Source organism: Sorex fumeus, unplaced genomic scaffold (genome assembly GCF_029834395.1).
Source record: "Sorex fumeus unplaced genomic scaffold, SorFum_2.1 ptg000054l, whole genome shotgun sequence".
Lineage (NCBI taxonomy): Eukaryota > Metazoa > Chordata > Mammalia > Eulipotyphla > Soricidae > Sorex > Sorex fumeus.
The window spans coordinates 6,515,696-6,530,390 of NW_026606111.1; the positions used below are offsets into that span (position 1 = coordinate 6,515,696).

The 14,695-nt window shown below is 46.2% G+C and overlaps 1 protein-coding gene across 1 annotated transcript; it reads left to right on the forward strand.

The window, feature by feature from the left end:
* Window positions 1–328: 328 nt before the first annotated feature.
* Window positions 329–4,411, forward strand: PNRC1 (proline rich nuclear receptor coactivator 1). The gene is made up of 2 exons (XM_056125298.1): window positions 329–1,055; window positions 3,345–4,411. Exons 1-2 carry the CDS (start codon window positions 489–491, stop codon window positions 3,786–3,788), a joined length of 1,011 nt encoding a protein of 336 aa, XP_055981273.1. The 5' UTR covers window positions 329–488; the 3' UTR covers window positions 3,789–4,411.
* The last annotated feature ends 10,284 nt before the right edge of the window (window positions 4,412–14,695 follow it).

The window sequence follows — 14,695 nt, forward strand, 5'->3', positions numbered from 1 at the left end:
CTTCCCCCCAGCCCCAGCCCCGCTTCCCCCTCTCAGCCGGGACCCGGCCGGGGCGACCGCCGCCTACGGGGGCGAGAAGAGGGCCCGGCTAGAAGGGTGGGGGAGGCGGGGCTGAAACGGAACTTCATTGTTCGCGGGACCGGCTCTTCCCGAAAGAGCCCGTTGGCAGCGCCTGCGCGCTGCGCGCCCTTTGTGCCTGGGCTGCTGCAAGCGGCTTGTTTGTGTGCCTCGCCGAGGCGGCGGTGGAGGCGGGGCCGGAGGGGCGTGGCCTCCCAGCTCCTGCTCTGATTGGGCGCCTGCGGGAATGGTGGGTGGGAGCGGGGCGGAGCTTCGGATAACAACACTCGGCGACCGGGCTGGAGCTATTTGTTGCTGCGCCGCCGTCTCCTGAGCACCATGTCCCGCGCTCCTTTCGAGCTCTCTTAGCAGCAGCCGCCGGCTCCGCTCCCTGCGCTTCCTGCCGAGCCGCTTCTCCCTCTTCGCGCGCTATGACCGTCATCTCCGTCCCGCAGCGGGAGCCACTCATCCTGGGCGGCCGCCTGGCGCCCCTGGGCTTCCCGGCCCGAGGTTACTTCGGGGCCCTCCCGATGGTGACCGCGGCCCCGCCGGCCGTCCCTCGGATCCCGGACCCTCGCGCGCTGCCGCCCACCCTCTTCCTCCCTCACTTCCTGGGGGGCGACGCGCCGTGCCTGAGCCCTCCGACGCGCGCCCCGGCGCCTCCCCTTCCCAACGGCAGCCTCGCCGCGGCCGGGGCCACCCCGCGGGCCGCCCCGAAGAAGCGGCGGAAGAAGAAGGTGCGGAGCAGCCCGGCGGGGCAGCTCCCCAGTCGCTTCCACCAGTATCAGCAGCACCGGCTGAGCCTGGAGGGCGCGCGGAGCCCCGCGGCGGGCGCCGGCGGGACGCAGGAGGGGCCCGAGCAGGCCGCTGCCGCCGCCGCCGCCGCCGCCGCCGCCGCCGCGTCCGGCCCGACTCCCGCGCGCATCAGCCGCCCGGAGGAAGCGGCGGGTCCCTTTCCGGGCCTCGCGCCGCCCGGCCACCCTGCGCTCCGGAGAGAGGTGAGCACCAAGCCTTGGGTGTGAGTGTGTGTGCGTGTATATGTTTGCGGGGAGGGAGCGGGGTACCGGGGGGACGGTTGGCACAGTGGGGGGTCACTCTCGAGATCGGAAGCTCCGCGCTGGGGGAGGGGAGAGAAGGGGAGGGGAGCGGTCGGGCGGGGGCCGGGCGCGGGGCGGCTGTTTACTCGGGAGGGAAGTTTCCGTGACGCCCGCTCCGCTCGGGCTGGGGCAGAGTGCGGCGGAGGATGGAGGGGAGTAGGGGTGGGGGCGCGGGGGGGAGGGGGCGCCTGCGCTGGCGCCTCTGATTGGCTCCCGCGCCGCAGCCAATGGGCGAGCGCGCTGCGCCCCAGCAACAGCCCCGATTTAGAAGGCTGGCGGCGTTCCGCTGTGTGTCGGGGGGTTCTGGGCGCGGGAGGGGCGGGGCTCCGGGTGACGTCAGCGCGCTACGTGCGGGCCGCCGCGGCCCTCATGAAGGCAGCGAGGTCCACCCCCTTCCAACCCCCCCCAACCCCCTAGCTTCGTCCCCGTCCGCATCCCCATCCCCATTCCCGGCCGCTATGGACGAGGCAGGGACGCAGAGGCGCGAGCGGCTCGCCGCCGCGTCAGTCGCTCCCCCGTCCCAGCGGGTGCTACGGGCCGGGCCGGCCCCTGGGCTCCGGCGGGAGCCAGCGTTCCCGGAGCCGGGTCCCGCGGCGCGGGGTCGCTCCAGGGCTGCGACTCCAACCTGGACGGGGCGCGGCGGCAGCGGCGGCGGCGGCTGGAGGGCTCGGGCCCCTACGGCCGGCCGGCGGACTTGGTCGCTGTAGAGGCGGCTCCCACGCGGCGGCGTGCGGCTGTCCCGGAGTCTCCTCCGTTCGGGCACTTCTGCCCAGCAGGCTGAAATTTGGAAAAGATCGTCCGTTGGAAGGACGTTTAGCTGCCCGGGAGCCGCCGGGCTATTAATTGGAAGGGGTCGCTCCCGAGTTAAGTGCCCAGGTGGGGGCGCGCTGCACACTAGTACTTAGAGAGGGAGAAAGTGGACTTTGGGGATCGGGGTCGGGGGGGTCGGGTGCTGTTACTGTAATAAAGAATCTGCCTCCTGGCGAGCAAGCCCCAGCCCTGGCATTGCCAACAGAGGAAAAAGGGATCTTGCTCAGAAGGAACCGTTTCCTGGTTTTGTTTTGAAAGGTCACAAAGTTGACTTTTTCCTGATTTAAGGGGGTGCGGCGGAGTAGGGCGGGGGGTGGGGGGAAGAGGCTAGTTTACCATTTTGTTAAAGAGTATTGATAGCCCGCACATAATTTAGGTTGGGTTTTTTTTTCCCCCTTGGGTCACACCCGGCGAGGCACAAGGGTCACTCCTGTCTGTCTCATGCACTCAGGAATTACTCTTGGCGGTGCTCCGGGGACCATATGGGATGCTGAAACTGAAACCGGGTCAGCTGCATGCAGGGCAGACGCCCTACCTGCTGTGCTATCACTCCAGCCCCACATAAATTTAGTTTTAAACGTAAATCTGGAAATCAGTCTTTGAGAGACGAGAGTTTGTTTGTATCACGCCTGGTGTTTTTCAGCTTTGCTCTTTACCAAACTAGAAACGCTGGAAGAGCAGTATTTCTACTTTACCATCCATTTGTGGTTCTTTTTTTTCTCTCTCATAAGGATACATTTTTTTGAAATACAATTTGTGCCTCAGAGTTCTTGAAACAGTTTATACCGGAAGTGGGGTGCAGGCAGAAATTTTTTTTCTGCATTTTTTAACAAGTCAAATGCAAATGGAAAAGGTGTTAGAAATGGGGTAGATGTTTTATAGAACCCAGGGTCACACAGAGAAAACAAGTATCCTACCTCTGAGCTGTACCCCTGGCCCTTTCTCGAATGCTTTTAAAAAAAAAACAAAAACAATTAAATCTGAGACAAAATTTGTTTTCAGAACCGTACAGTGTATCAACTTTTTACAGAACTTTCCCTCAGCCGAATCTAATTCTACCAAATATTTAACCTGAAAATAATTTTAAAACTATATTAGCAAATTTTTCACTTATCGGCAGATTTCTCAAACAGCCATAATGAGTATAGTACATAACTCCTGCAGTCATGTACTGATGGGCATCTGTCCCCAAACCCAGAAACTACTGCAGGTGTTTTTTTGGAAAGTGGAACTTACAGATTTCATCTTTGATAATTTCTTGGTGGTAAAATTAGAGGTGTGTATATTTTGGACATTATGTGCAAATAAAGCAAATAACTTGGGTGAAACTTGACAGCTTGTTATCATGAGATGATTTCACTTATGTTCCTTGTCTTACAGGTTTTAAAAACAAAGATGGGAAAATCCGAGAAAATTGCCATTCCGCATGGCCAACTTGCTCATGGTATACACTTTTGTGAACAACCAAAGATCAACAGACAGAAAAATAAATGCAACTTGTCACTAACCAGGATCACCTCTACAAAAAGAAATGAAAACAGTTTTTGGCAGGATTCTGTTTCATCCGATATAATTCAGAAGCAGGAAAAGAAGCCTTTTAAAAATACGGAGAACATTAAAAAAATGCATTTGAAGAAGTCGGCATTTCTGACTGAAGTAAGCCAAAAGGAAAATTACGCTGGGGCTAAGTTTAGTGATCCACCGTCTCCAAGCGTTCTTCCAAAGCCACCTAGTCACTGGATGGGAAGCACTATTGAAAATTCCAACCAAAATAGGGAGTTGATGGCAGTACACTTAAAAACTCTCCTAAAAGTTCAAACTTAAATCTCAGTATGTACGTAAAGTTTTCCTTGAACCTTTGGACACTTAAATTGGTACAGAAAATGGAAATTTGCCTTGTAAAGATATACAAGTACAAAAGATGAGCTAAAAAAAATTACCAACAGCTTGTATTATATTTTATATCTTGTAAATATTGTATACCATGTATTATGTGTATATTGTTCATACTTGAGAGGTATAGTTTTGTTATGAAAGTATGTATTTTGCCCTGCCGATGGTAGAGGTATTTTGTATATATACAATGGAGAAATTTTCAGTGTGTGCTAAGGCACATGGAAGACGATTTATTTGCACAAGGTACTGAGAGTTTTCTCCCCCAGAAACAGCTGTCCAGTTTCAAGATGAAGATCTAAATGTGAACATTATTAATGCACTACTGAAATTTGAATCTATGGCACAATCATTGTAAACATAGTTTTTCTATGTTGCTCTAAATTGAGTCTACCTTTTAATCTGATTAGTGAAAAGCTCTTACTCCCATTTTTATCAAAATTAATTACTGGTTTTTGGTTTTAATCCATTTAAATTTACACCTAATTTCAATGCCAACAAAATCGGTTGTAATCAAATTTCAAAATAATAATTTGGCCCTCCCCTTTTAAACTGGTCTCGGCTCTGTGTGTGTGGCTGTCTCGTGCTTGAGTGTGTGACTAGGAAATGTGGTCTTTCCTTAGTGGCTTTTCTACTAATTAACCTGCAATTCAGAGGGTCTAACTTTTTTTAACACTGCTACCTTGAGGACCAAAGAAATAGCATTTTGAGTTTATGGTTGCCTTGCTTGCAGCCAATGCAGGGACCATAAATGATCTCTTGAACCTTGCCAAGAGTGACCCCCAAACACAGCTGGGTGTTCCCCAAAATAAAAAAATTGCTACCTCTAACAGGAGACACACCATATCTTGGAAAGTTTCAGGAGTAAAGGTGATTTAACTAGAACTTGGAATATAAGTTGTTTCATAGACAGTACCATTTTTTAAATGAAATTATTTTGTTTACTAAATTGATGTTTAGAATGGTGCTTAAGAACCAAAGCAAGCATAGTCGATCTGTCAGTAATGGAGTGACCAAGAAATAGTACAACACTCGCTGACCCAGGTTTGATCCTGGCATCCATATAGTCCCCAAGTACTACCCGGAGTGATTCCGAGCGCAGAGCCAGGAGTAATCTCTGAGCAATACCCAGTGGGCCCCCAAACAAAAATACAGGGGTTATGACCTTACATGTGCTGGCCAGCCACTGGGAATGACCCATGAGCATTGTAACTCCCCCCAGCCTTAAAATATCTGAAGCTTGGGGCTAGAGCGATAGCACAACGGGTAGGGTGCTTTCCTTGCATGCAGCCAACCCGGGTTCGAATCCCAGCATCCCATATGGTCCCCTGAGCACCGCCAGGAATAATTCCTGAGTGCAGAGCCAAGAGTAACCCCTGAGCATCACCGGTGTGACCCAAAAAGCAAAAAATAAATAAAAAAGAAGCTTGCTTGCTTGAAGAGAAATGCTGCAGTTTAAATAGTTTAGATTTCCTGCTACAGGGACTTTGCATGGGTTAAACCCAGCACCACCTCATAATGCTAGGTATATGCTCTACCTCTTGAGTCCTTGTATTTTCACTTAAAAACTCAAAAACTTTGCGTTTACTCAGTATAGAAAGTATTCCGGTAAAAAATTCTCAAACACAACTCTATACAGTTTTACAAAACTGAACCAAGGGAATTTTTTAAAGTTGGGGAGTATGTGTGTATACACGTAAATAATTCTGAGGTAAAAGTAATAGTGAGAAAGGTGTTAAAATTATGCAGGAAAACTTGAGTATCACTTGGCATTTGTTAAAAGGAAAGATTTAACATTCTGACCATAGAAAGATGTGTTACTATACTTGTAAAGGAAAAGATGGCAGCTTTAAAAAGGAAGACTGCTCCTTTGAAAAGGAGTAATAGAAGGCCATTAAGATGCTCTTATTGGACACAGCAGGCTCCTGTTTTGATTCATGGCATCACATTACAGTTCCCTGAGCACCAGGAGTAAGCCCTGAATAGTGAGGCACAAAAGTTGCAAGACTGTACAAATAGTTTAGTGAGCTGGAGCACATGCTTTGCATGTGGGAGGCCCAGGTTTGGAACCTGGCAGCACTTGGTAAGCCCTTGAGCTTTTCCTGGAATGACCCGAGCACCAAGAGATGTGGTCCAACACTCAGAAAATAAAAATAGTTTGAAGTGAACCAAATTGGCTTTGACTAGGCCCTAGTTTAGTGACAATGTATTTTTTAACAAAAGTTGCATGGAGTAAAAATAAAGCAGCCTTGTCTTTAGATTCCAGGCTGCTATCACAGTGCTAAGGATTTGACTTAATGTAAACTCAAACGTTCACTGGCTTATCCCTAGCACCACATGGTTCCCCAGCACTAAGCTGGCCTAGTTTCCCCAAACCCGAAGTTTATTCACACTGTCTGGGAAATGGTCTGAGAAATCCAAAACCAAGGCACCTTTGGGTTTGTGCTGCTGAGAACCCACTTTGTGGTTGAAGGAAGCGACAGTCTAACACTAGGTGACAAGTCTGCTTAGAGCCCATTTCTAAGGGCATTAACCCACTCAGGAATTAACCCCCTTGAGCGATGATATCTCAAAGTCTCCACCTAATTCCATCCCTCTGGAGTTTGGTTTCAATACACCAATTTATCAAGGACAACACAATTTTTTCTTCCTTTTCTCTCATTGGAGTCTTGAAATCCTCAGTCTAGTCCCAATTCCACCCCAACAGCGCCAGAATTCTGAACAAAGGACCTACCACAGGCAAACAAGTTCTCTATTACTAAGCTCTGTTCCCAGCCCTCCATTGTTTTTTATTTTGGTCTTTGGGCCACACCTGGTGATGCTCAGGATTACTCCTGGCTCTGTGCTCAGGTATTACTGCTGGCAGTTCTCAGGGGAACATAAAGGATGCCAGGGATCGAACCCAGGCCAGCTGCATGCAAGGTAAGCTCCTTGCCCAGTGGACTTGTCTCTCCAGCCGCTCCATTGTTTTATTTAGCTTTATGGATGTAAAAGCAAATGTTGTGTTTGTAGCCACAGGTTTCAGACCAGCTTTAGTTTACTAGCTTAAATTTCAACCAGTTTGGTAAATTAGTCTAAGGGGTTAAAAATGTGTAAGCTGATCAGAGAGTTAAGGCATGGCTGACCCTGGGTTTAATCCCTGGTATTCACACTTGATTCCCAGCACAGCAAGGAGTGACTCCTGAGCAGAGTCTGGTAAACCCTGTATACTGCTGGGTGTGGCCCCAAACAAAATAATTTATAAGTAGTTTGTGAGCGAAAAAAGTTACGGGGTGGAGAGTGAGCTCTGGGCTGGAAGTACAGACTCCACGTGCAGAGGCCCTTTTCTCTGCCAGGATCACATAATTCTCCCAAGAAATTTCAGGTCCCACCCCTCCCCCCCCCGTCCCCAAAAGTTAAATGTAGTAGTACTTCAGTATAGAATACGTGAATGCTGGTGGTTGATCGTTCCCCCCCACCCCCACCCCAACACACACCGGCTGGCGACACTTGGTGATGCTCAGGGGTTACTCCTCGTTCTGTGCTCAGATCATTCCTGGGGACCATATGAAATGCTGGAGTTGAACTGGGATCAAGGCAAGTGCCCTACCCCCATGTACTATTACTCTAGCCCCAGTGTAATTATGTTTTTAAGAATGAAGTTGCTTTTAGATAAGCCTATACAATTTGATAGGAAGTTTAAATGCACAGTGCACAGCATAGGATAGTTCAGTGACGAAAAAGAACTTTATTTGCATTGATCTTGGTATTTTATTGATTACTGTCCGCTGGTAATCAGATAAAAATTAATGATGGACGATTTACACTACTGACAGTGACAGAGGCCATTCTTCAGTTTGAAGGTGGTTTTAAGGTAAAATGTAAGGAAGGGTGTTGGCTTGTAAATTTACAAGAATATATTACATAAGTAATCAGGATTTTTTTTTTTTGTCAACACCCGGTGGTACTCAGAACTTACTTTTTTGGCTCTGCCCTCAGGAATCACTCCTGGCTGATTTAGGAGACTGTATGGGGTGCTGGGGATTGAACCTGGGTCTGCAGCATGCAAGGCAAGTGTATTACCGGCTGCACTATCTCTGGACTAAAAGTTGACTTAAAATATCATGGTTTAACTTAAAACATTACGGTCTCTCTCTCTCTGGAGGCCTCCATGGTGAGTAATTGTTGGCCACATCCAGTGGTGCTATGGAATCACACCTGGCGGTACTGGGGGACCAGCTGGGCACTAGGGCTGGAACCCAGTCTGGCCTTGTGCAAGGCATCTCTATGGCCTCCCTGGTAATCTTTAAATCACCCATTCCTCCCCAACCCCACTCCCCTTGGACACAACGGCTGGATTTGAGGTCTTCTTCCTTAAATGTTGCATTTACTGAGGGTCTATTGTTGAGATCTTTGAATTCATTTTCTAGAGCCATGTTTATAGCAACATTTCCTTAGCATAGGACTGGCGACAAATTTAGAGTACAGCAATAGCTTTGCGTTAAAGCATGTGACTTTAATTATAGTCTAAATTCAAAGAAACGGTAAAAGGACCAAATGGGAGAATGGACAGAAGCAACTCAAGCAGGTAACCATCGAAAATCAGATGATATAAGGCTACACATTCTATTAAATTCTAATGAGAACAGATCATATATATTAATCATGTTAAAGGAAAAATTACTTGTTTTGCTGGGAGGTCCCTCACACCTAGCAGATATGAGGGGCTGCTCTTGGCTGTGTTTCGTAGGAGTGACCCCTGGCAGTGCTTTGCCTGGGGTTGACTAATAATGCAAGGCAAGCATCTTAACCCCTGTACCATCTCTGCAGCCTGAGAAATTACTTGAATGCTCCGGGGAATCACTCTACAAGCTTGTTTTCTACCTCTGAGCTGTATCTCCAATTTCCATTACACTTAGATTTCTGGTGGTGGGGTGTGTGTGGGAGGGGAGGTATACCTGGCAGTGCTGGGGGACTACTCTGCCTGAAATCAAACCTGGGCTACCATGCAAAGCAAGCACTCAGCAACTGAGCTATCCCTCGCCCTCTCCTGGTCCCATGTTTTTCCTATGAGTGCTGGTTATGAACCCAGATCTCACCTGTGTAAAGGCAATCATTCTATGGCTAAGCCACCTCCCTGATCTGCTCCAATCTCAGGCTTTAACACAGTGATGAGGCTCAAGAGCTAGTACTGTGGGTAAGGTGCTCGCCTTGCACACAGCTGACTTAGTATTCAATCCCCTATATGGTCCCCAGAGCCACCAGGGGTGATCCCTGAGCTCAGAGCCAGGAGTAAGCCCTGAGCACCTCTGAGGATGGCCCTAAAAGAAAACGATGAAAATATGTAACTCTCTGGTCCATGATACCTATTTTTGCCACACTTAGCAATACTCAGGGGAGACTCCCGATAGTGTTCAGGGAACCATGCTGTGCCAGGGGCTGAGCCCAGGGCTCTAGCCCTTTCAGTGGCCTGCCCCATTACCCCGTCTTGCACACATCTTTTATATAAGAATCCAGGAAAAATAATTTCTAGTCTGCCACATAAAAGTGGCAGAGAAAAAAAATTTACTGTTTATAAAGGTAGCTACTAGAATTTCTCCAAAGGAGGCCATGTTTTATTTTGTAAATTATATTTCTTTAAAAAATGTTTCTGATTGGTTTTTGGGCCACACCCAGTGATGCTCAGGGGTTACTCCTGGCTCTTCTCTCAGGAATTACTCCTGGCAGTGCTTGGGAGACCATATGCTCCAGCCCTATATTTCTTAAACTGTTGCAGATATTTTATTCTTAGACGTCAACCTAGTCAAAACAAAATCACAAATGTGTTCTTGGAAGTCTGGAATCTTAGGAGGTCGTAGGTTAAAGACATTTAGATGACTTCTGATTTTTTACAACAGGCAAAATTTTAATTTAGGTCAGACTCAAAATTCCATTCTAGCAGAGAGATCTTTAAAAAGAAACTGTAATTATATTTTTCTTGGCAACATAAAATCAAACAGGACTTTGGTTATTTTCCTACCAAAACACTGGAGAGACTCACGGGTGGTGAGATCTTCTTGCTATCAAATAAGGGCTCTCTGATGTCCTCCAAGTTGAACAGAATTATCCTTACTCTTCGATTAAAGTTCTCAAATTTTTAGAACTAAAGGATTAATACTGAGACTGACTTGTCCTTTTCTATCTCACTTCCAAGGACTCTAGTTCTGACCCCTTCAACTTCCTTTAAGTGTTTCTGTTCTTTTCTGTTTGGGGGCCACACCCAGCAGTGCTCAGGGGTCTACATAGCGTACCAGGGATCAAACTGGGTCTATTGGATGCAAGCAAGTGCCTTACCTGCTGTACTACCTTCCCAGACCCCTTAGATGTGCTTTCTAAAGCTGTAATCATCGGACATCTGAGACTGAATTATAAATCTCACCAAGATAATTCAAAGGATATTTGACCAAGTTTTTCTGACTGTTCTTTAGCTTATATAATACTTACAACCCCCCATTAATATTAGATTTAAAATTGGACAGATGAATAGATACATGATAAAACAGTACATTTTAGGTATTGGGTGCTCACTGTAAAACTTCTTACTAAAGATCAGTAGTGGTGGTGAGGGGGTCGCATTTATAACCAGTGCACAAAGGCTATTCCTGAGATCTGTGGTGGGGATCATTTCTGGCAGTGCTTAGAGAACCATATGTAGCACCAGGAACCAAACTGGGGTCATCGACATGCCAGGCTATTCCTCTGACTTATAAAATTCCTAAAGACTTATAAAATGTTAATTGGAAAAAATTAAGATACACATGTTGAATACTTGTCAATACATCTGTAAGCTCACTTATTTATGCTGCTGTACCTGGTAGTGCTCAGGGCTTACTCCTGGCTCTTTGCTCAGAGATCACTTCTGGCAGTGCTCAGGGGACTGCGATGCTCAAATCCATACTAGAAAGGCACCCTACCCACTATATTTTCTCTCTGGCCCTGTAAGTGCCATCTTTTTTTTGGGGGGGGGTTTGGGAATGGGGGGTTGGGAGCACACCTGGTGGTGCTCAGAGATCTCTTCTGGTGGGTTCAGCAAACCAGGGTTGGCCGCCTGCAAGGCAAACAAAAGCCCAACCCCTGTACTATCTTCCCAACTCCTGTGATTGTAAAATTTTCTTTGCACTTTCAAGTAGGCTGGTTAGTTGGTTATAATACATGAATAGAACAAATCTAGTCAATGACTTGAACACCAAAGATATTTTATCTTTTTTTTTTTTTTTTGCTTTTTGGGTCACACCCAGCGATGCACAGGGGTTACTCCTGGCTCTGCACTCAGGAGTTACTCCTAGCGGTGCTCAGGGGACCATATGGGATGCTGGGAATCAAACCCAGGTCGGCTGCGTGCAAGGCAAACACCCTACCCGCTGTGCTATCTCTCCAGCCCCACCAAAGACATTTTAAATATTAATAAGGATTCAAAAAAATGTTTTTAAGCCCTGGTATATTTAGGAAAGGTGACAAGTAGACATTAAATGTTAATGCTTGAAGAAACTTCCGAGAAGGCTAAAGGGCAGGTGGAGATTATATATAAAGATTCCAAAAGGACTTAAGTAACTCCAGGGTTTAAGAGAAAACTTCAAAGTCATAAACTAACATGTATGAATGAGATATCGCAAAGAGAAAAAAGAGGTGGCCGAGGCTGGACAGAGCTCCTGGACAAGCCAGGCAGTGCACAACTCACACTAGTTTCTTCCTACCTTTTCAAGCCTTTAATGCAGACCAGGAGAACCAACAGAAAGTTAAAAGTTTCTGTGTCAGAGATATGGCTCAATTTGCACGAGGAAGTCCTGGGTTGCATCCCTGATACGTGATCCTGAGCACTCCTAGGAAAAATCCCTTAAAAGCTGAGTATAGTCCCAAACAGTGCTGGTTATGGCCACCAAACAAAACTTACAAAAAGTAAAAAAATAAAAGGTAATTCTACATAAAACCTCTAAGGGCATAGTCCCAAAATGATTTTTGGTTCAATGATAATTTGGGGATGGGCCATACTTGGGTGTGCTCAGGGCTGGCTCTGGCAGGGCCAAGGGTAGAACTGGAATCAGCAACGTGCAAGCCAAGCCCCTTATCTCTGACCCTCGCCTTAATTATTGATAAAGTCAACTTGTTTCATCCTAGGAACTTTTTAAAAACACTACCAATATGTACTATGTGGGCCGGGGATGTGGCTCAGTGGTAGAGCACATGCCTTACATGTGTGAGATCGTGAGTTTGATCCTTGGTACCACATCCCCTCTCCCAACAACCTCCCCTGAAAGGATGTGCATTTCCCAGAGACCCTAAATGACCTGGCACACCAATGGCAGAATCAATGCTACAATTCTAAATATCAATACTCTATTTTCACCAAAGGAGAGATTTTGATGCTGAGGTGCCTGTTACTTCATTTAATACCTAGAAATGTTTTCTAGGGACGGGAGAGACAGTACGGTAGGTAAGGCATTTGCTTTGCATGCTGAGAACCAGGGTTCAATCCCCAGCATTATATGGTCCTCCACACCCCTCAAGGAGTGATCACTGAGAACAGAGCCAGGTAAGCCCTAAACACCCCTGGGTGTGGCCCAAGAAACACAACAAAACTTTTGTGTATTACCAAGGGGGACAGAGGAAACAAACAGAGGTAGTGGCAATTTCTATTTTCTTTGACATTAACTTTTGATTCTGGGAAAAAAAAAAACCTGATAGTGTCCCTACGTTAAGCCTGAGAAGTCACCCGAGTAAATTTCCTTTAAAGGAAATGATCACAGATGTCTAAATAATTTGCTTTACTAGCACTGTCTAGCACTGTCCTCCTGCTGTTCATCGATTTGCTGGAGCGGGTCCAGTAACGTCTCCACTGTGAGACTTGTTGTTACTGTGTTTGGCATATAGAATACATCACGGGTAGCTTGCCAGGCTTTGCAGTGCGGGCAAGATACTCTCGGTAGCTTGCCGGGCTCTCCGAGAGGGGCGGAGGAATCGAACCTGGCTCCGCCAGGCTGGCTGTGTGCAAGGCAAATGCCCTACCACTGTGCTATCACTCCAGCTTTAGTAACAATCTTATTTTAAGCATCCTCTCTTAATTGGTCTAAGAAACAGTCTATCAAAAAATGAATCCCTCCAAAAAAAAAAATTGGGGCTGGAGCAATAGCACGGCGGGTAGGGCGTTAGCCTTGCACGCAGCCAACATGGCCGACACAGGTTCGATTCCCAGCATCCCATATGGTCCCCTGAGCACCGCCAGGAGCAATTCCTGAGTGCATGATCCAGGAGTAACCCCTGAGCATCGCCGGGTGTGACCCAAAAACAAAACAAAAACAAAAAAAAAATGAATCCCAGAAAAATTTCCAGGATGCCTGCACAAATGCCAGTCACTTTCCACCCAGCCTTTCCTGAACTCATTTTTATTGCAGCCTCTACTCACGTCTTCTTCAAATTCCATCCTCTACTTTCATTATCTTAGCTAACTACCAGTCTGTCCAAAGCTTTCTGTGTGTGAAAAACTCAGTATGGAAGTCAAGAGTCTGGAGTCCAGCCAACCAATATCCAAAGTCTAATAGGTAGCCAACTTTGTTTTTTGGGGGGCTGCCGAGGTGCTCTGGTCATACTCCTGGCGTTGCTAGAGAGACCATATGCAGTGATGGGAATCGAACCCCGGGTCAGCTGCGTGAAAAGCAAGTGCAAGTGCCCTACCCTCTGTGCTATTACTCCTCCTACTCCAGCCTGACCTTCATGCCTGTCACTGAACTTTTTTTTTTTTTGTCTTTTTGGGTCACACCTGGCAATGCTCAGGGGTTTGCACTCAGAAATTACTCCTGGCGGTGCTCCGGGGACCATATGGGATGCTGGGAATCAAACCTGGGTTGGATGTGTGCAAGGCAAACACCCTACCCACTGTACTACTGCTCCAGCCCCATTCTTTGTACTCACATCCCTGAGAGGCAGTTTTTACTCAGAAAGTTGTTATGCAAACTAAATGGGCAAATAATGTTAACAGTACTACCCAAGTAAAATTTTTTTAAAAGTCTGAATTATTATGGTGCCAGTTTTCCCATCAAAGCAATTAGGAAGATAGTCCTTAGCAGTCTGGGAATTAAACTGAAAACCAAAAGAGAGGTATATTAAATGATTAAACATGTTCAGAAACAATTCCTGATTAACTTTTTACTATGATATAATAATAAGCAAATGCGAAGTAAAGACATGATGATCAATTCCTAGTTAGCATTTAGAACTGCATATGTGTGTGTGTAAATCCAAACATTTATTTAGAAAATATAAAAAGTTATTATTTATCTTGCTCTTTCTTTGGGTTAGCCTTTAAATTTTCAAGAGTGCCACATAATCATAAAACTAAACTTTATTACAGCTGAACACTGAAATAATTATAGTGTTGGTGTAGGTTTGTTATGATTAAGTAGTGAAAATCTATTTAGAAAGTACATTACACATGAATTTACGGCAATTGTTCAAATATTGGCATATAAATTATTTTTTAAAAGTTTCTTACACATGGAATCTCAAATTCAAAAGAAAAACGAAAATTTGTATTCAAAAGAAATAGAAGCAGCACTGGCTTCTATGTTAAAAATATATGGTATTTTTCTTAAGCACTCTAGGTACAAATATTAATTATATGGGCTGAGAATGTTTAATTTTCAATATAATTCAACAAGATACACAGAGTTCTATAAATATATCCCCTATTGTAATCATGTAAAACCATTTTCATCACAAACACTATTAAAATCCTCTGAAAAACAAACTACAAACATGTTCTGAAAGAAATACTTAGTAATAACTACAAAAGCAATAAATACCAAGTTATTTTGGTTTAAAAACTG

Coding starts and splice junctions, on each gene's coding strand:
- PNRC1 (XM_056125298.1), top strand. CDS start 489: ATGACCGTCATCTCCGTCCCGCAGCGGGAGCCACTCATCCTGGGCGGC. Junction 1,056..3,344: donor ACCCTGCGCTCCGGAGAGAG/GTGAGCACCAAG, acceptor CTTGTCTTACAG/GTTTTAAAAACAAAGATGGG.